The sequence below is a fragment of the Anolis sagrei genome, chromosome 6 (genome assembly GCF_037176765.1).
Source record: "Anolis sagrei isolate rAnoSag1 chromosome 6, rAnoSag1.mat, whole genome shotgun sequence".
Taxonomy (NCBI): domain Eukaryota; kingdom Metazoa; phylum Chordata; class Lepidosauria; order Squamata; family Dactyloidae; genus Anolis; species Anolis sagrei.
The window spans coordinates 133,467,822-133,488,489 of record NC_090026.1 but is presented as its reverse complement, the minus strand read 5'-3'; the positions used below and the strand labels follow the sequence as shown (position 1 = coordinate 133,488,489).

At 48.8% G+C, this 20,668-nt stretch overlaps 1 protein-coding gene across 1 annotated transcript in view; it reads left to right on the top strand.

Moving 5' to 3' along the window:
• Positions 1–4,658: 4,658 nt before the first annotated feature.
• The window catches only part of NOS3 (nitric oxide synthase 3), a 54,636-nt gene continuing 38,626 nt past the window's right edge, over positions 4,659–20,668 (top strand). Inside the window, exons 1-4 of the mRNA XM_067470459.1 lie at positions 4,659–4,854; positions 5,349–5,451; positions 10,615–10,760; positions 20,484–20,646. Of these exons, the coding sequence (XP_067326560.1) occupies positions 4,751–4,854; positions 5,349–5,451; positions 10,615–10,760; positions 20,484–20,646 (516 nt within the window). The 5' untranslated portion in view covers positions 4,659–4,750. The remainder of the gene's footprint in view (positions 4,855–5,348; positions 5,452–10,614; positions 10,761–20,483; positions 20,647–20,668) is intronic.

The following is a 20,668-nucleotide window of genomic DNA, read 5'->3' as shown; positions in this document are numbered from 1 at the left end:
AAAATACTGGAAGGGTTTGGTGGGCATTGACCTTGAGTTTTGGAGTTGTAGTTCACCTACATCCAGAGAGCACTGTGGACTCAAACAATGATAGATCTGGACCAGAATTAGCACAAATACTCAATATACCCAAATGTGGTGGAGTTTGGGGAAAATGGACCTCGGTATTTGAGAGTTGTAGTTGCTGGGATTTATAATTCACCTAAAATCAAAGAGCATTCTGAACTCCATCAACGATGGATTGGAACAAACCTTGGTGCACAGAACTCCCATGACTAACTCCGCGGCCCAGCCGAGGGAGACTTTGCGCGAGGAGAGCCCTCAGCTGGGCGTGGCATTGGGGGCGGGGCCTAAGGAGGTGGCCTCGCGATCCTTCCGAAATGGCCAAACGACCCCCCTGGGGGTCGCGACCCCCAAGTTGAGAACCGCTGCTCTAGTGTGAAAGCTGCTCCATGTAAAGCTATGGTTTATTTAGGTTCTCGTGGGTTTTTTCGGGCTATAGGGCCATGTTCTAGAGGCATTTCTCCTGATGTTTCGCCTGCATCTATGGCAAGCATCCTCAGAGGTAGTGAGGTCTGTTGGAACTAGGAAAAAGGGTTTATATATCTGTGGAATGGCTGGGGTGGGGCAAAGAGCTCTTCCCTGCTGGAGCTAGGTGTGAATGTTTCAACTGACCACCTTCATTAGCATTTGAAGGCCTGGCTGAGCCTGGGAAAATCTTTTGTTGAGAAACGTCAGGAGAAATGCCTCTAGAACATGGCCCTATAGCCTGAAAAAACCCACAAGAACCTAGTGATTCCAGCCATGAAAGCCTTCGACAATATATGGTTTAATGTATTGTCGAAGGCTTTCATGGCTGGAATCATTAGGTTCTTGTGGGTTTTTTTCGGGCTATAGAGCCATGTTCTAGAGGCATTTCTCCTGACGTTTCGCCTGCATCTATGGCAAGCATCCTCAGAGGTTGAGAAGGTCTGTTGGAAGTAGGAAAAATGGGTTTATATATATCTGTGGAATGGCTGGGGTGGGGCAAGGAGCTCTTCCCTGCTGCAGTTAGGTGTGAATGTTTAGCTGATCACCTTCATTAGCATTTGAAGGCCTGCCTGAGCCTGGGAAAATCTGTTCCTGGGAGGTGTTAATCTGTGCCTGGTTTTTTCCTCTCTGTTGTTTAGCTGTTATAATTTTAGAGTTTTTTAATACTGGTAGCCAGATTTTGTTCATTTTCATGGTCTCTTCCTTTCTGTTGAAATTGTCCACATGCTTCTTGTGGATTTCAATGGCTTCTCTGTGTAGTCTGACATGGTGGTTGTTGGTGTGGTCCAGCATTTCTGTGTTCTCAAATAATATGCTGTGTCCAGGTTGGTTCATCAGGTGCTCTGCTATGGCTGACTTCTCTGGTTGAAGTAGTCTGCAGTGCCTTTCAGTGCCTTTCAGATTAACACCTCCCAGCAACAGATTTTCCCAGGCTCAGGCAGGCCTTCAAATGCTAATGAAGGTGATCAGCTAAACATTCACACCTAAATGCAGCAGGGAAGAGCTCCTTGCCCCACCCCAGCCATTCCACAGATATATAAACCCATTTTTCCTACTTCCAACAGACCTCACACCTCTGAGGATGCTTGCCATAGATGCAGGCGAAACGTCAGGAGAAATGCCTGTAGAACATGGCTCTATAGCCCGAAAAAACCCACAGGAACCTAATATATGGTTTATTTGTTTATCTGTGTCATGGAAACCTTGTTGTTGTAAATAGTGCAACCATATTATTTTCTGAGAGAGATCTCATTAGTCTCTGTGTGTTTTTGTTCTTTTGATCACTTTGGGCGACTGGTGCCGGGTCACGCGGCTGCTGAGAAGTTACTTTGCTGCTCATTTATGAGGAGGGTCTTTCGTTAATGAGCCCACTCGCCCAACAGACACCACAACAGCAACTGTTAAAGAAGATTCACATAAGTGAAGTATGTACTTAGGACTTCAGTTGAAGGCTTGTTCTGACACGAAGGAAACTGGTACTTCCAAATTACTCAACTGCTACTTCTAAATTACTCCAAACCTAGCGGATTTGTATCCCAATGTCATCTTTTACAGTCATTGGGCAAGACCTCCGGGAAGCATCGCTTGCGTTTCCGCTGGAGATTGTACGAGTAGCCCAGCATTTCAGGTTTCTGGGGCTCCACTCCTTCCCTGGCTGTGTGTTGCCTTCCGCGCTTCCAGGGGTTCCTCCCAAGGTTCAGGAAGGAAACCAGCGCAGAGGCCGGAGAGGTGCGGTTTCCTGTCTCCAACACTTTGGGAACAACAGGCCATGGGTCAAGCGGAGGAGGCACCGCTGAGGTTGAGGGGACTCCAAGGCAGAGACCCTCTCCATGCCTTGCAAGCGCACATAGAGTCATGGCATCATAGCATACGGAGAGACCCTCGGTGGCCACTGAGTCCAGCTCGACTCCCTCATGCAGGGACGCACAACCCAAGCCCTCCCAATAGATCAGTGTTTCTCAACCTGGGGGTCGGGACCCCCATGGGGGTCGCGAGGGGGTGTCAGAGGGGGTCGCCAAAGACCATCAGAAAACATTGGTCATGGGGGTTCTGTGTGGAAAGTGTGGTCCAATTCTGTCAGTAAGGTTCAGAATGCTATTTTATTGCAGGTGAACTATAAATCCCAACAATTACAACTCCCAAATGGCAAGGCCTATTTTCTCCAAACTCTACCAGTGTTCACATTTGGGCATATTGAGTATTTGTGCCAACTTTGATCCAGATCCATAATTGCTTGAGTCCACAGTGTTCTCTGGATGTAGGTGAACTACAACTCCAAAAAACTCAAGGTCAATGTCCACCAGACCTTCCCAGTATTTTCTCATGGTCATGGGAATTCTGTGTGCCCAGTTTGATTCAATTCCATCATTGGTGGAGCTCAGAAGGCTCTTTGATTTTAGGTGAACTATAAATCCCAGCAACTCCAGCATTACCAAATGACAAAATCAATCACCCCCAACCTCACCAGTATTCAAATTTGGGCGTTTCGGGTATTTGTGCCAAATTTGGTCCAGTGACTGAAAATACATCCTGCATATCAGATATTTAGATTACCATTCATAAGAGTAGCAAAATCACAGTTGTGAAGTAGCGACGAAAATAATATTATGGTTGCGGGTCACCACAACATGAGGACCTGTACTAAGGGGTCATGGCATTAGGAAGGTTGAGAACCACTGCAATAGATGGACATCCACCCCCTGATTCAAACCTCAAGAGAAAGAGGTTCCACCAGGCTCTAAAGGCAGTTTAGATTCCACTGACTCTCAGGACATTCTTCCTCAGGTCCAAGTGGAATCTCCTTGGCTCCAATCTGAATCCGTGGCTCTTTGTTTCAGGAACAGCAGAAAACAAGGCTGACCTCCTCCTCAATGGGACCTCCTCTCCAATAGTTCAACAGGGCTCTCCTGTCTCCTTCTCTTGACCTTCTTTTCTCCAAGCTAAACATTCCCTGCAGCTTCCTGTGCTGCTCTTCAGAAGGATCCATGGCTTTCAACCCTTTGGCCATTTTGGTGGCCCTTCTCCAGACATCTTGTCCATTTCCTTCTTGATATCTGTTGCCCAACATTGGACTTAGGGTCATTATTCCTGGTGAGAAAGTCTGACCAAAGCAGAACCGAGTGCGATGATGACTTCCCTCAATCTTGACACTATGCTCATATTGATGCAGCCTAGAATGGCATTGCCTTCTTGAGCTGCTGCATCACATTTATGTTCAGGCTCATGTTGAGCTTGTGGTCCATGAAGATGTCTAGACCCCTTCCAAGCCATCCTATCTCTCTGCACTTCATTTTGTCTCCTGGGAAGAGCAAGGAATGACAAATATGAGATAAGTTCTTGTGGGTCTTTTCGGGCTATATGGCCATGTTCTAGAGGCATTTCTCCTGACGTTTCGCCTGCATCTATGGCAAGCATCCTCAGAGGTGAGGTCTGTTTGGTAACTCACCTCACCTCTGAGGATGCTTGCCATAGATGCAGGCAAAACGTCAGGAGAAATGCCTCTAGAACATGGCCATATAGCCCGAAAAGACCCACAAGAACTTAGTGATTCTGGCCATGAAAGCCTTCGACAATACAAATATGAGATAGTTTTGCAAGGGACAGTAGCTGAATGTGGAGATGGTAGCAGCTGTGCATGAACATTGGAAACCAATGCCCTCGCTGTGGGAGAAGATGCAGGTCAAGAAGAGGGCTCCACAGCCACCTATGAACCCACCCTCAGGACACAGAACTTGGAGGACCATCATCCTCGGTCTACGAGGGATCACCTAAGTAAGTAAGCATGAAGGTGGAGTGATGTTTCTGAGCTCAGGCCTGGAAGGTGGCATGGACACCATGCCGGAGAGGTTTCTCTCCCTGCTCAACTTCTCTTTCTTCCAAAATCCTCCTTTGGGATTTCATGACATGCCGCATCTTTTCTCCAAGGTTATTTTTCTGTTGTGCAGAACCGATTGACCCCCAGAAGTGTGCCTTCTTTCCCGCCTTGGCTTTGGGGGTTTGCCTGGTCCTCTTCCTCCTCCTGACCCCCCCCTCCCTGGGCATACAAAGGGCTTGACCACCCGCCCAGTGGTCAATTGTGTCTTGGGCGGATGGGGCAGGGAAGGCGGGTGGGAAGTGCGGCCACTTTTTTCTCGTCAGGCAGGAAGCAAGAAAGGAGTTCCTGGCTGGGCTGCTGCAGAGCCCCAGAAGAGCGGCCGGCCGGGAGACGTAGAGCAGAGCCATGGGGAACTTCCAGGGGGGGCTCTCCCTGTCCCCCAGCAGGAGCCTCTGCTCTCGACAGCGGGCCTCCACCTCCGAAGAAATGGACCTCAACAACAAGAGCAGGTCAGGAGGGGGCTTCATGCTTATGTGACAGGGAGGGGGGCCTGTCCATCTGTCTGTCCATCTTGAGAGGTGGACACCCGAAGGTCTTTGCAGTCCCCGGATGCTCTGTCCATTCGTCCATCTGTCTGTCCATCTTGAGAGGTGGACACCCGAAGGTCTTTGCAGTCCCCGGATGCTCTGTCCATTCGTCCATCTGTCTGTCTATCTTGAGAGGTGGGCACCAGAAGGTCTTTGCGGTCCCCGTCTGCATCACCTTGTAGGAAGGATTCTGGCAGTTGCAAAAAGCAGTTAGTGGAATGGAGACATGTCCTTGGAGGAAAGTCGGGTGACAAGAGGAAGAAGGGCAGCTCAGGGATTCTAAGGCTATTCCAGGCATGGGCCAACTTGGGCCCTCCAAGTGTTTTGGACTGCAACTCCCACAATTCCTAACAGCAATAATACTAAATGTGCACCGTCCACCATCTCACTGGGTTTTCCTTGTGCCGCCCCTGCAGTTGCCCGTCTGACCGCCACGTCGAACCCCCCAAATACTCCCGGATCAAGAACTGGGAGTCGGGCTCCATCATGTACGACACCCTCAGCGCCCAAGCCTTGCAGGTGAGAGAGCTTGGCCTTATTCAGCCGAGAAACAGGGCGGGATCATACACATTTCCATTAATAATAAATAATTGTTATGGGAAGACCCCCCTAGTGATCAACGAGCGTCAAGAGGTCTTTTGCAGGGAGATTTAAAAATATTGCATTTTCCAGCACTGGGAAAGTCGATTTCCAGGATTTTCTCCTGTGGGCTTCTAAATGTCAAGGAATGGGTTGCAAAGGGGGTAGGGGGAGAATACGTGAATATACCTATGTGAAAAGAGATCCTGTGGAAATGATAAAAGGGATCTCACTTTGAGATGTAAACGGGACGTGCATTCAGTAGGTACACTGAAAATAAATCACATAGCACTGAGTTGCTTGTCCCACAACTTTCCCTTGAGAAAGGCCTGCAGATACTCCATGCTGTTGGCATCTAGAAGGAGATATGGGCCCTCCACCTACATACTTTGGGGTCTGGAGAAAGAAGCAAAGCCTACGTGGGGATGGGGAGGAGGGACACACATCTCCCTGGCTTTGCAGGATGCTGGGAGGTCTCATGAAAGGCTGGCTTCTTTAGCCGCTTGATGAGGAGCCAAGTTGCTTGTCCCACCACTTTCCCTTGAGGAAGGCCTGCAGATACTCCATGCTGTTGGCATCTAGAAGGAGATATGGGCCCTCCACCTTCATACTTTGGGGTCTGGAGAAGAAAGCAAAGCCTACGTGGTGATGGGGAGGAGGGACACACACCTCCCTGGCTTTGCAGGATGCTGGGAGGTGACATGAAAGGCTGGCCCCTTGATGAGGAGCCAAGTTGCTTGGCCCACAACTTTCACTTGAGAAAGGCCTGCAGACGGTCCATGCTGTTGGCGTCCAGAAGAAGGAGATATGGGCCCTCCGCCTTCATAATTGGGGGTCTGGAGAAGAAAGCAAAGCCTATGTGGGGATGGGGAGGAGGGACATGCATCTCCCTGGCTTTGCAGGATGCTGGGAGGTGACATGAAAGGCTGGCCCCTTGATGAGGAGCCAAGTTGCTTGGCCCACAACTTTCACTTGAGAAAGGCCTGCAGACGGTCCATGCTGTTGGCGTCCAGAAGAAGGAGATATGGGCCCTCCGCCTTCATAATTGGGGGTCTGGAGAAGAAAGCAAAGCCTATGTGGTGATGGGGAGGAGGGACACACATCTCCCTGGCTTTGCAGGATGCTGGGAGGTGTCACGAAAGGCTGGCTTCTTTAGCCCCTTGATGAGGAGCCAAGTTGCTTGTCCCACCACTTTCCCTTGAGGAAGGCCTGCAGATGCTCCATGCTGTTGGCATCTAGAAGGACATATGGGCTCTCCGACTTCATACTTGGGGGTCTGGAGAAGAAAGCAAAGCCTACGTGGTGATGGGGAGGAGGGACACACACCTCCCTGGCTTTGCAGGATGCTGGGAGGTGACATGAAAGGCTGGCCCCTTGATGAGGAGCCAAGTTGCTTGACCCACAACTTTCACTTGAGAAAGGCCTGCAGACGGTCCATGCTGTTGGCATCTAGAAGGACATATGGGCCCTCCGACTTCATACTTGGGGGTCTGGAGAAGAAAGCAAAGCCTATGTGGTGATAGGGAGGAGGGACACACATCTCCCTGGCTTTGCAGGATGCTGGGAGGTGTCATGAAAGGCTGGCTTCTTTAGCAGCTTGATGAGGAGCCAAGTTGCTTGTCCCACCACTTTCTCTTGAGAAAGGCCTGCAGATGCTCCATGCTGTTGGCATCTAGAAGGAGATATGGGCCCTCCACCTTCATACCTTGGGGTCTGGAGAAGAAAGCAAAGCCTATGTGGTGATGGGGAGGAGGGACATGCATCTCCCTGGCTTTGCAGGATGCTGGGAGGTGTCACGAAAGGCTGACTTCTTTAGCCGCTTGATGAGGAGCCAAGTTGCTTGTCCCACCACTTTCCCTTGAGAAAGGCCTGCAGACGCTCCATGCTGTTGGCATCTAGAAGGAGATATGGGCCCTCCACCTACATACTTTGGGGTCTGGAGAAGAAAGCAAAGCCTAGTGGGGATGGGGAGGAGGGACACGCATCTCCCTGGCTTTGCAGGATGCTGGGAGGTGTTACAGAAGGGCTTCCATTAGCCTTGACTTTGGCCCCATCTGCATTGGCTGTTTAATGCAGTTCAAAGACAGCTTCAAACTGCAGCAGCAAGACAGTGAGTGGTCATGGAAGTGCTCAAAAGAAAGCCTTTGGTGCGCATCAACAATATTTGGGAAAGCCTGCTTGAAAAGCCAGGTTTTCACCTTTGTTCAAAAAGTCAAGAGGGAGGGGGCTGATCTTATATCCCTCGGCAGGGCGTTCCACAGTCGAGGGGCCACCACTGAGAAGGCCCTGTCTTTCATCCCTGCCAAACGCATCTGTGAGGAAGGCAGGACCCCAGAAGATCTTAATGTCCTAGATGGTTCATAAGGACACATACGTTCGGATACATAAGTTGGACCAAAACTAGAGCAAAATATTCTGCAGGATGACCTTCCCACAAAGACAAAGTTTTTTTTTGTCTCCAGGGACAAAAAAATCACGTTACATAGTGTTACCTATGTTATGATTTGCACAGGAAAGCTGCTTTGAACCATCTAGGATTGTTAAGATCGTCTGGGGAGGCCCTGCTCTCGACTCTGTCTGCGTCACAAATTCGTTTGGTGGGGACAAGAGACAGGGTCTTCTCAGTGGTGGCTCCTCAGCTATGGAGCGTCCTTCCTAAGGACATTAGATCAGCCCCCTACCTATCATCTGGAGAGGCCCTGCTCTCAACTCCGTCTGTATCACTCCTGACAGCCACTGCTTAAACATTTCCAGTCTGATGTATTGCCGAAGGTTTTCATGGCCAGAACCACGGGGTTGTTGCAGCTTTTTTGAGCTGTATGTCCATGTTCTAGAAGCATTCTCTCCTGATGTTTCGCCTGCATCTGTGGCAAACATCCGCGATCCCATCTCCATCTATGAACCATCTTCTGGGGAGGCCCTCCTTTCGCTCCCACCACCGTCACAAGCACGGTTGGTGGGGACGAGAGACAGGGCCTTCTCAGTGGTGGCCCCTCGACTATGGAACGCCCTTCCTAAGGACATTAGATCAGCCCCCTCCCTTTTGACTTTCCGGAAAAAAAGTCAAAACCTGGCGTTTGAAAAGGCAGTGTAACAGACATAGGAATGTGGAACAATTGGACTATGAGGTCGGATGACGTTTTTATCTAGGAGACGAAATGATTTGCTTGTTGGGGTTCAGCCTGAGTTTGAACTTGAACCTGATTCTCTGTGTGTTCCTCCTGATGCTAATGAAAGTATATTTACTGATGCTAATGGAAATGTACCTTTTGATGCCAATGCTCCTGAAATTAGTGAGGAAGAAACTGCTGTAGGTTTGGAAAATGCCAATGTTCCTGAAATTAGTGAGGAGGGAACTTCTGTAGATTTGGAAAATGAAAGTACCAGTGTTCATGAGGATGTTTCAGAGGGAGACCTTGAACTTTCACTCCCTTCTGCACCTGGTAACTGTAATGACAACAGAAGGAGCCAAATTTGGCAAGACAGAAGTAAATCACTCAGCTTGCGAAGGTCTTCCTGATTAAAAGAAATACAAACATTAGCTTCAAAACAGAAGGGCGGTTCACGGAACCGATTCTTGAGTTTTAATTGCAATACGCCGAGCTGATTCCCTCAGTTCAGGCATCGTTTCAGAATTGATGAAGACCTTGGCAGTTCTCCCGGTTCCCTGGCCATAGTCTAGGAAGATTTCTAGGATATCAAGTACGGTTAGTGGATTGCTAACAGGTTCCAGTATTTCACAGTGAGGCTTTTGGTTTTGCTTTGTCCATTCAAATTCATGTTTGCTGATTTTGCTGTGGCTTTTGACTTGCATTTTTCCATTTTTCTTCAATAAAAAAGGATTGTTTTTCACAGCCAAGTGAGGGCCTCGTTCCCTGCTCTGGATTGCAACATTGCTTTTATTAATTTGTTATGGTCTTAATCGATACGTTAATGTTTTTAAATGTTTGTATGATGTTGTTGGCATTGAGTTGTTGCCTTGTGAACCGCCTCGAGTCGCTTTGGGGGCTGAGAAGGGCGGTATAGAAATTTATTATTTATTTATGTATTTACTTTGCTTCTATACGGCTGTATCTCAAGCCCGAAGGCGACTCACAGCGGTTCACAAACAGTAAAAACAGTAGAAACAGCAGTGGTTCCATACAACATACAACAATTGACTTCACACATTATCCATAAATTACCAATAAGCAATTACGATGCACAATTATTACAAAAAACCACCATACCCGATCTTCTCGTCATCCAAGCGTAGTCCAGGTTCGTCGTCCATTGTTCCATTCCTATGTTCCATTACCAGATTGCACTACATTACTCAAACGCCTGCACAAACATCCAGGTCTTCACCTTTTTGCGGAATACCATTAGAGATGGTGCTAGTCTAATGTCCGTAGGAAGGGCGTTCCACAGCCGAGGAGCCACCACCGAGAAGGCCCTCTCTCTCGTCCCCGCCAGCCGAGCTTGAGAAGCAGGCAGAATCGAGAGCAGGGTCTCCCCGGAAGATCTCAAAGTCCTGGTGGGTTCATAGGCAGAGATGCGGTCGGATAGGTAGCTTGGGCCGGAACCGTTTAGGGCTTTAAAGGCCAACGCCAGCCCGGTAGCAGATCGGTAGCCAGTGGAGTTGGCGCAACAGGGGGTGGTATGCTCCCTGCACTCCACTCCTGTTAAAATCATGGCTGCCGAGCGTTGGACTAGTTGGAGCTTCCGAGCAGTCTTCAAGGGCAACCCCACGTAGAGAGCGTTGCAGTAGTCTAAACGGGATGTAACCAGAGTGTGGACTACCGTGGCCAAGTCAGACTTCCCAAGGTACGGGCGCAGCTGGCGCACAAGCTTTAGCTGTGCAAATGCTCCCCTGGTCACCGTCGAGACTTGGGGCTCCAGGCTCAGCGATGAGCAAATGGAGCAAATAAATAAACAAACACATTTGGAACTGCATTAAACGGTCGGTGTAGATGGGGCCTTTGATTTGGGGGTGTTCATGGGTGTTTCCTGGTGGGAAAGTGGGGAGGGGGTGCCTGTGGGTCAGCCCAGGCCTCTCCTCTCCTGGGGATGAGACCCCCACCCGGACCCCCTGCTCTCTGCCTCCTCTTCCCTGGACATCAGGAGGTGCCCTGCAACGAGAGGCGCTGCCTGGCCTCCCTCATGTTCCCGCGCCAGCTCTGCTCCGCTCCGGAAGGACCCCGCGGAAAGGAGGAGCTCCTGCCCTTGGCCCGGGACTTCCTCCACCTCTACTACAGCTCCATGAAGCGGTGAGTGACCATCACGACCATTCCTTTATGGGGCTAGGGGGGATCCCTAGGGTGGTGTATCTCAACCTTCCCAATGCCACAGCCCCTTATCTGGAATACTGTGTCCAATTCTGGGCACCACAATTCAAGAGAGATATTGACAAGTTGGAATGTGTCTAGAGGAGGGCGACTCAAATGATCAAGGGTCTGGAGAACAAGCCCTATGAGGAGTGGCTTAGGGAACTGGGCATGTTTAGCCTGAAGAAGAGAAGGCTGAGAGGAGACATGATAGCCATGTATAAATATGTGAGAGGAAGCCACAGGGAGGAGGGAGCAGATCAAGGGTCTGGGGAACAAGCCCTATGAGGAGCGGCTTAAGGAGCTGGGCATGTTTAGCTGAAGAAGAGAAGGCTGAGAGGAGATATGATAGCCATGTATAAATATGTGAGAGGAAGCCACAGGGAGGAGGAGGGAGCAAGCTTGTTTTCTGCTTCCTTGGAGACTAGGACGCGGAACAATGGCTTCAAACTACAAGAGAGGAGATTCCATCTGAACATGAGGAAGAACTTCCTGACTGTGAGAGCCGTTCAGCAGTGGAACTCTCTGCCCCGGAGTGTGGTGGAGGCTCCTTCTTTGGAAGCTTTTAAGCAGAGGCTGGATGGCCATTTGTCAGGGGTGATTTGAATGCAATATTCCTGCTTCTTGGCAGAATGGGGTTGGACTGGATGGCCCAGGAGGTCTCTTCCAACTCTTTGATTCTAGGATTCTATGATTCTATTCTATGATTAATACAGTTCCTCATGTGGTGGTGACCCCCAACCATCACATTATTTTGGTTGCTGTATTGTTGAAGGCTAGAATCACTGGGTTGTTGTAGGTTTTTCGTGCTATATGGCCATGTTCTAGAAGCATTCCCTCCTGACATTTTGCCTGCATCTATGGCAAGCATCCTCAGAGGTTAGGAGGTCTAACAACCTCTAAGGATGCCTGCCACAGATGCAGGTGAAACATCAGGAGAGAATGCTTCTAGAATATGGCCACATAGCCTGAAAAACCTACAACAACCCAGTATTTTTGTTGCTACTTCATAACTGTGATTTTGCTGCTTTTATGAATTCCAGTGCAAGTATCTGATATGCAGGATGCGTTTTCATTCACTGGACCAAATTTGGCAGAAATACCCCACATGCCCCAATTTGAATACTGGTGGGGTTGTGGGGGGAGGGCTGTACTTGCTGGGATTTATAGTTCACCTACAGTTAAAGCGCATTCTGAGCTCCACCAATGATGTAATTGGACCAAATTTGGCGTACAGAACTCCCATGACCAACAGAAAACACTGGAAGGGTTTGGTGGGCATTGACCTTGAGTTTTGGAGTTGTAGTTCACCCAAATCCAGAGAGCCCTGTGGACTCAAACAATGATGTATCTGGACCAAACTTGGTATAGATACTCAATATGCCCAAATGGCACAAATACCCAATACTTCCCAGTTTGAATACTTGTGGAGTTTGGGGGAAATAGACCTTGATATTTGGGAGTTGTGGTTGCTGGGATTTAAGGTTCACCTACTATAAAAGAGCATTCTGAACTCCACCAAGGATGGAATTGAACCAAACTTGACACACAGAATTCACATGACCAACAGTAAACACTGGAAGGGTTTGGTGGGCATTGACCTTGAGTTTTGGAGTTGTAGTTCACCTACATCCAAAGAGCCCTATGGACTCAAACAATAATGGATCTGGACCAAACTTGGCACGAATGCTCAAGATGCCCAAATGTGAACACTGGCAGAGCTTTGGGGAAATAGACCTTGATATTTGGGAGTTGTGGTTGCTGGGATTTATAGTTCACCTACAATCAAAGAGCATTCTGAACTCCACCAAGGATAGAATTGAACCAAACCTGGCACACAGAATTCAAATGGCCAACAGAAAACAATGGAAGGGTTTGGTGGGCATTGAACTTGAGTTTGGGAGTTGTAGTTCACCTACATTCAAAGAGCCCTGTGGACTCAAGCAATGATGTATCTGGACCAAACTTGGCATAGATACTCAATATGCCAAAATGGCACACAAATACCCGATATGCCCCAATTTGAATACTGGTGGAGTTTGGGGAAAATAGACTTTGACATTTGGTAGTTGTAGTTATTGGGATTTATAGTTCACCTACTATCAAAGAGCATTCTGAACTCCACCAAAGATAGAATTGAACCAAACTTGACACACAGAATTCACATGACCAACAGAAAACACTGGAAGGGTTTGGTGGGTATTGACCTTGAGTTTGGGAGTTGTAGTTCATCTACATCCAAAGAGCCCTGTGGACTCAAACAATGATGTATCTGGACCAAACTTGGCATAGATACTCAATATGCCAAAATGGCACAAATACCTGATATGCCCCAATTTGAATACTGGTGGACTTTGGGGGAAATAGACTTTGACATTTGGGAGTTGTAGTTATTGGGATTTATAGTTCACCTACTATCAAAGAGCATTCTGAACTCCACCAAGGATGGAATTGAACCATACTTGGCACACAGAACTTTCATGACCAACAGAAAATACACTACTGGAAGGGTTTGGTGGGCATTGAACTTGAGTTTTGGAGTTGTAGTTCACCTACATCCAGAGAGCACTGTGGGCTCAAACAATGATGGATCTGGACCAAACAATGATGGATCTGGACCAAACTTGGCACAGATACTCAATATGCCCAAATGGCACAAATACCCAGTACTCTTCAATTTGAATACTGATGGGGTTGGGGGCAGAGTGATTGTATCATTTGGGAGTTGTAGTTGCTGGGATTTATAGTTCATCTACAATCAAAGAGCATTCTGAGCTCCACCAACGATGGAATTGAACCAAACTTGACACACAGAATTCACACAACCAACAGAAAACACTGGAAGGGTTTGGTGGGCATTGACCTTGAGTTTGGGAGTTGTAGTTCACCTACACCCAAAGAGCACTGTAGACTCACCAATTAAAGAATTGGGCCAAACTTTCCACACAGAACCCCTGTGACCAACAGAAGATATTGTGTTTTCTGATGGTCTTTGGCAATCCCTCTGACACCCCCTCGCAACCCACCCAGGGGTCCCGACCCCCAGGTTGAGAATCACTGCTCTAGGGCACGTCTACACTGCAGAATGAATGCAGTTGGGTCTTGCTTGAAGCCCCAGGGCTCAATGCTGCGGGATTCTGGCCTAATGGGGTCTTTCGCCTCCTCTGCTGAAGAGAGATCGTTCCTTCCCAAACTTTGACTCCTGGGATCTCATCGCACTAAGCCGTGGCAATTCAAGTTGTGCCAAACTGCATTCAACCCACAGTGCAGATGCACCCACGATGGGTTACTTTTATGCTCTCTAAGTATTTCATTGGATCTTTGTCAGGCCTTGCGACTTGGTTTTGCAGCAGGAAACAATGATGGACACAATTGGGATGGACGTGGTGGAGAAAATAGAAATGGAGCATCCTTGCGTGTTTCAGTGGCTTTTAAGCACTTTTGAGTCTTGGGTATATATAAATAAAGCAGCGATTGAAGTGGAACAGATGATGATGGTGATGGTGATGATGGTGATAGTGATGATGATGGTGATGATAATGGTGATAATGATAGTGATGATGATAATGATGGTGATGATGATGATGATGGTGGTGATGGTGATGATGATGTGATGATGATGGTGATGGTGATGGTGATAGTGATAGTGATGATGATAATGATGATGGTGATGATGATGATGGTGGTGGTGATGGTGATGATGATGTGACGATGGTGGTGATGATGATGATGATGGTGGTGATGGTGATGATGATGTGATGATGATGATGATGATGGTGATGGTGATGGTGATAGTGATAGTGATGATGATAATGATGATGGTGATGATGATGATGGTGATGGTGGTGATGATGATGATCGTGATGATGATTGTGATGGTGATAGTGATGGTGATGATGATAATGATGGTGATGATGATGATGATGATAATGATGGTGATAATGGTAATGGAGATGGTGATAGTGATGATGATGGTGATGATGATGGTGATGATAATGGTGATGGTGATGATGGTGATAATGATGGTTATGGTGATGATGATGATGATAATGATGGTGATGATGATGATGATGGTGGTGATGGTGATGATGATGTGATGATGATGGTGATGGTGATGGTGATAGTGATAGTGATGATGATAATGATGATGGTGATGATGATGGTGGTGGTGATGGTGATGATGATGTGATGATGATGGTGATGGTGATGGTGATAGTGATAGTGATGATGATAATGATGATGGTGATGATGATGATGGTGGTGGTGATGGTGATGATGATGTGACGATGGTGGTGATGATGATGATGATGGTGGTGATGGTGATGATGATGTGATGGTGATGATGATGATGGTGATGGTGATGGTGATAGTGATAGTGATGATGATAATGATGATGGTGATGATGATGATGGTGGTGGTGATGGTGATGATGATGTGACGATGGTGGTGATGATGATGATGATGGTGGTGATGGTGATGATGATGTGATGGTGATGATGATGATGGTGATGGTGATGGTGATAGTGATAGTGATGATGATAATGATGATGGTGATGATGATGATGGTGATGGTGGTGATGATGATGATCGTGATGATGATTGTGATGGTGATAGTGATGGTGATGATGATGATGATGATAATGATGGTGATAATGGTAATGGAGATGGTGATAGTGATGATGATGGTGATGATAATGGTGATGGTGATGATGGTGATAATGATGGTTATGGTGATGATGATGATGATAATGATGGTGATGATGATGGTGGTGATGATGATGATGGTCATGGTGATGATAATGATGATGACGATGATGATGATGCAATCTCCATGGTTGAGTATGTGGAGTGAGATAGGAAGGAGGGATTGGTCTCCAGGCCCACCAAAGTTTCCCAGTTTGCCATAGAAAGGATCCCAGCTTTGGGGATGGACCGACAGTAGTCAGTCATCGATCGAAATGGGAAACAGGAGTCAGGAAGGCAGATGATGGTGAAGGCATGGAAAGGTGACAAGGAAGGGAGCAGGTGCAAAGGCACGTCTCTTGCTACTATGAGCTCCTTCATGCCTCTGTGGTCCTGTCAGCAGAGATGCTCAGGTTGTACCTCGTTGCCACCTGGAACCATGGGGTCTCCTTCTCCATTGAACAAGCAGGGTCAGACTACATTGCGTCAACAGTGTAGATGCCTCCAAAGGGGGATCAAAGTGCATCAATTCAGCAGTGTAGATGCTCTCCCAGTGGGAGCAGGAGGATCTCACAGAAAAGAAAGAGATGTCATTTGCACAGATTTCCTTTTGGGAGCTCAGGCTCTGGAAGCCCCCCTCACCCCCCCCCCGGTTCGGCCCACCGCTTTTTGCCCTTCCTTGAGTTCCAACCCTGTTATCAAAGGGCCTTTCCTTTCCGAGCCGTCCCTTCCTGCCCGCTCTGATGTCATGCGCAATCTTTCCTTGCGCCTCCTCCCTTTGCCAAAACATTCCCTGGGCTCCAGGAACCCTTATCTCCCCATGCATGGAAAACATGCGCAGGGAGGCCCTTCCAGGCGCAAAGGATGGCCGGCCCACACCTCTGGAGTTCACCCCCCCCCCCGGCCCCTCCGAATCCTCAGGGTTTGTGCAAGTTCTGGCAGAATCACAGATTGGGAAGGGGTCCCTAAAGGTCATCCAGTCCAACCCCCTTCTTTCTGCCAGGCAGGAAGGCACAATCCAATCCCTCCTGACAGATGGTAATCGGGTCTCTATTTCAAACCCTCTGGAGAAGGTGACTCAATTAGTTTGGAATTGTTTAAGCAGAGGCCGGATGGCCATCTGTCGGGAGGGTTTGCATTGTGCATTCCTGCATAGCAGAAAAGGGGTTGGACTGGATGGTCCCTTCCAGGATAATGATCACCAGGATAATGATCACCAGTGGAGTCTTCTCTGGAGTTCTTTAAGCAACATCCGGCTGGCCATTTGTCGGGAGGGTTTGCATTGTGCATTCCTGCTTAGAGAAGTGGGTTGGACTGGATGGTCCTTGGGGGTCCCTTCCAACTCTAGTGGGATATCAGTCACCAAGGAGTCTAGTGAAGTCCTTCTCTGGAGGTCTTTAAGCAGAATCCAGCTGGCCATCTGTCGGGAGGGTTTGCATTGTGCATTCCTGCTTAGAGAAGTGGGTTGGACTGGATGGTCCTTGGGGGTTCCTTCCAACTCTAGTGGGATATCGATCACCAAGGAGTCTAGTGGAGTCCTTCTCTGGAGATCTTTAAGCAGAATCCAGCTGGCCATCTGCTGGGAAGGTTTGCATTGTGCATTCCTGCATAGCAGAAGGGGGTTGGACTGGATGGTCCTTGGGGGTTCCTTCCAACTCTAGTGGGATATCGATCGCCAAGGAGTCTACTGGAGTCTTTAAGCAGAATCTGGCTGGCCATCTGTCGGGAGTGCTTTGATTGTGCCTTCCTGCCAAATTGGGTTGGACTGGATGGCCTTTGGGGATCTCTTCCAATTCTAATACAATACAGGCTACCGGGGAGATCAGTGGGGTCTCCTTCCTTCTCTGGGGGACCTTAAGAATAGACTGATAGGCATCTGTCGGGAGTGCTTGGATTGTGCATTCCTCCATAGCAGAAGGAGTTGGGCTAGAGGGCCTCTGGGGTCTGTGGGATTCTATGCTTGGACGTGGTTGGTGGGGAGTATTTCCTCCGTTGCAGGAAGCCGTGCCTTTTGAGCCATTTCAAAGGCATCCGCTTTCAGTGGGACCTCTGGGCCTCTGCCGGCAAGATCAAATGTCCCTCATTGTGCGAGGCTGACCTGCAGCCAGGCAGGTTGCACACAGGCCCACGGATTTTCCAGGACACGTCCCGGTGGACTTTTAATTAGCCGCTAATGGCGTAACTGTGAAACGGATCCTCTGACATCTTTGCTCCTAGCTGTGTTCTCTGCAAGGTTCTCCTCAGCCCATTTGGGGGTTCTGGAGTGCCACTTTGCACCCTTTCTGGATCCACCCAAATGCCCCAAGGGCTTGGTGTGCATGCCTTGCTTTCCTGTAAGAGTGTTTTCAATGGGTTGTGAGAAGACTGAGGCAAAGAAGGCATTAAGTAGTTCTGCCTTTTCTGCTTTAGCCTTGCGGACCTTTTCCCTGCAGGCGTTGGCTATTTGTTTGAATTCTTCTTTGGTGATTTCTCCCTTTTTCCACTTCTTGTTCATGTCTCTTTTGTGTCTTAGCATAGTTAGAAGTTCTTTGGACATCCATTCTGGCTTCTTTGTCTCCCAAGACCTGTGGCATCGCTGTAGAAAACATCTGGGCTTGCAGTTTGCAAGGCAGAGCAAGCACCTCTGGCTCTACAGGCAATGCATCTGGGTGGAAACCATAGAATCCTTGGGTGGGAAGGGCTCCCCAGAGGTCATCCAGTCCAGCCCCATTCTACTGGTCAGGAAGACCCAATCAAAGTTCTCCTGAAAGATAGCCTCTGCTTTAAAACTTCCAGAGAAGGAAGAGGCTCCGCCAGATTCCTCCGTCAAACAGCTCTGACCATCAGGATGATAGTTAGGAGATTCCACCTGAACATGAGGAAGAACTTCCTGGCTGTGAGAGCTGTTCAGCAGTGGAACTCTCTGCCCTGGAGTGTGGTGGGCCTGTAGCTTAGTACGCCTCAGTTTAGTTGCTTTCAGTATGAAGAGGCCTCAGACTGTGAGAAGGCCTCAGTATTTAGTCACCCTCAGAGGAGGGCGACTAAAATGATGAAGAGTCTGGAGAGCAAGCCCTATGAGGAGCGGCTTAAGGAGCTGGGCAAGTTTAGCCTGAAGAAGAGAAGGCTGAGAGGAGACATGATAGCCATGTATAAGTATGTGAGAGGAAGTCACAGGGAGGAGGGAGTGAACTTGTTTTCTGCTGCCCTGGAGACTAGGGTGCAATGGAACAAAGCCTTCAAACTTCAAGAAAGGAGATTCTATCTGAACATGAGGAAGAACTTCCTATCTGTGAGAGCCGTTCAGCAGTGGAACTCTCTGTGGTGGAGGCTCCTTCTTTGGAGGCTTTGAAACAGGGGCTGGATGGGTATCTGTCGGGGGTGCTTTGAATGCAATGTTCCTGCTTCTTGGCAGAATGGGGTTGGACTGGATGATGGCCCAGGAGGTCTCTTCCCACTCTTGGATTCTATCCTATGCAAGAGATCTTCCCACGCTCTTCTCCTTTTCTCCACCTTGAGATTGGGTTCTGCTGTTCTAGAAAGGAGAGCACAAAGGCGCAAAGGATTCAAATGGCAGGGGGAAAATTCCTCAGAAACATGAGGAAGAACTTCCTAATGGGAAGACATAGATGTTCAGCAGCGGAATATGCTTCTGCTGCCTGGGGATCCACTAGGGCAGGAATGGGCCTTCCTCTCTCTCGCCATCCTGTCCTTCCTTCCCTCTCTCTCGCCTTCTTCCCTCCTTCCCTTGCCTCCCTCTTTCTCACCCCCAAGGGCGAGGTATAAATGTAGGAAATAAAAAGAAATCTCCCTTTCTCCTTCTTTCCCTATCACCCTTTTGCCTTTCCCTCCCCTTTCCTCTCTCCTTCCCTTTCTCCCTCTTTCTCCTTCCTTCCGTCCATCCATGTTGTCTTTCCTTCCTTCTCTTCCCTCCCTCCTTCTTCCTCCTTCCATTTCCTCCCACCCTTTTGTCTTTCCTTCAATGCTTCTCTTTCTTTTCTCCTTCCCTTCCTTACTCCCATCCTTCTCTTCCTCCCTTCCTTCTTTTTCCTTCCTCCTTCACTTCCTTCCATCCTTTCCTTCCACCCTTTTGTACTTCCTGCTCTTTCCTTCCTCCTTACCTCCCTCTCTCCCTTCCCTCCCTCTTTCTCCTTCCATCCTTCCCCTCCACTCTTCCTTCCTTCCTTCTTTTTCCTTCCTCCTTCACTTCCTTCCATCTTTTCCTTCCACCCTTTCATCCTTCCTTCTCTTTCCTCCTTCCCTGATTCTCCTTTTATCCTTCCCTTCCACTCTTCCTTCCTTCCTTCCTGCCTGCCTGCTCTCTTTCTTCCTCCTTCCTCCCTCTTTCTCCTGCCCTCCTTCTCTTCCTTTTGTCCTTCCCTCCTTCCCTCCTTCCCTTCTTTTTCCTTCCTCCTTAACTTCCTTCCATATTTGCCTACCACCCTTTCATCCTTCCTTCTCTTTCCTCCCTCCCTCATTCTCCCGCCATCCTCCCCTTTCACTCTTCCTTCCTTCCTTCTCTCTTTCCTTCCTCCTTACCTCCCTCCCTTCCTTACCTCTCTCTTTCTCCTGCCATCCTTCTCTTCCTCTCTTTTATCCTTCCTTCCCTCCCTCCTTCTGTTCCTTCCTTCCTTCTCCAGGAAACCAGCCCTCTTAGTAGGGAGTGCAAGCATGCAGTCCCCAAGCTAGAAAGTTTGCCCTTGCCTGCACTAGAGTCTCCTTCCTTTTCTGGAGGCTTTTAAGCAGAGGCTGGAAGCATGTCTGTTAGGAGGGCTTGGACTGTGTCTTTTTGCACTGCAAAAAGGGGTTGAATTATGTGGCTCCAATGCTAGGATCTTGTAGTTCTATGACTTCCCGGTCAGATAAGATGCTGCTACTGCTTGCTTGCTAGTCAGGACGCTGTCTTCCTCCGTGGTGGTCCTTCTGCTGGGTGGTGGAGGTCCAAGGAAGGCCAGAAGTTGGCCAGTGGTCTAGCCCTGTGACTTGGGGTCTTCTGTTTCTCCTCAGGGCTGAGTCCCATGCCCACACACAGCGCCTGCAAGAGGTGGAGCAGCAGATTGCGGAGACGGGGACCTACCAACTCCTGGAGGCTGAGCTCATCTTCGGGGCCAAGCATGCCTGGCGCAACGCAGCCCGCTGCATGGGGCGCATCCAGTGGAACAAGCTGCAGGTGCGGACGGGAGGCGGAGGCC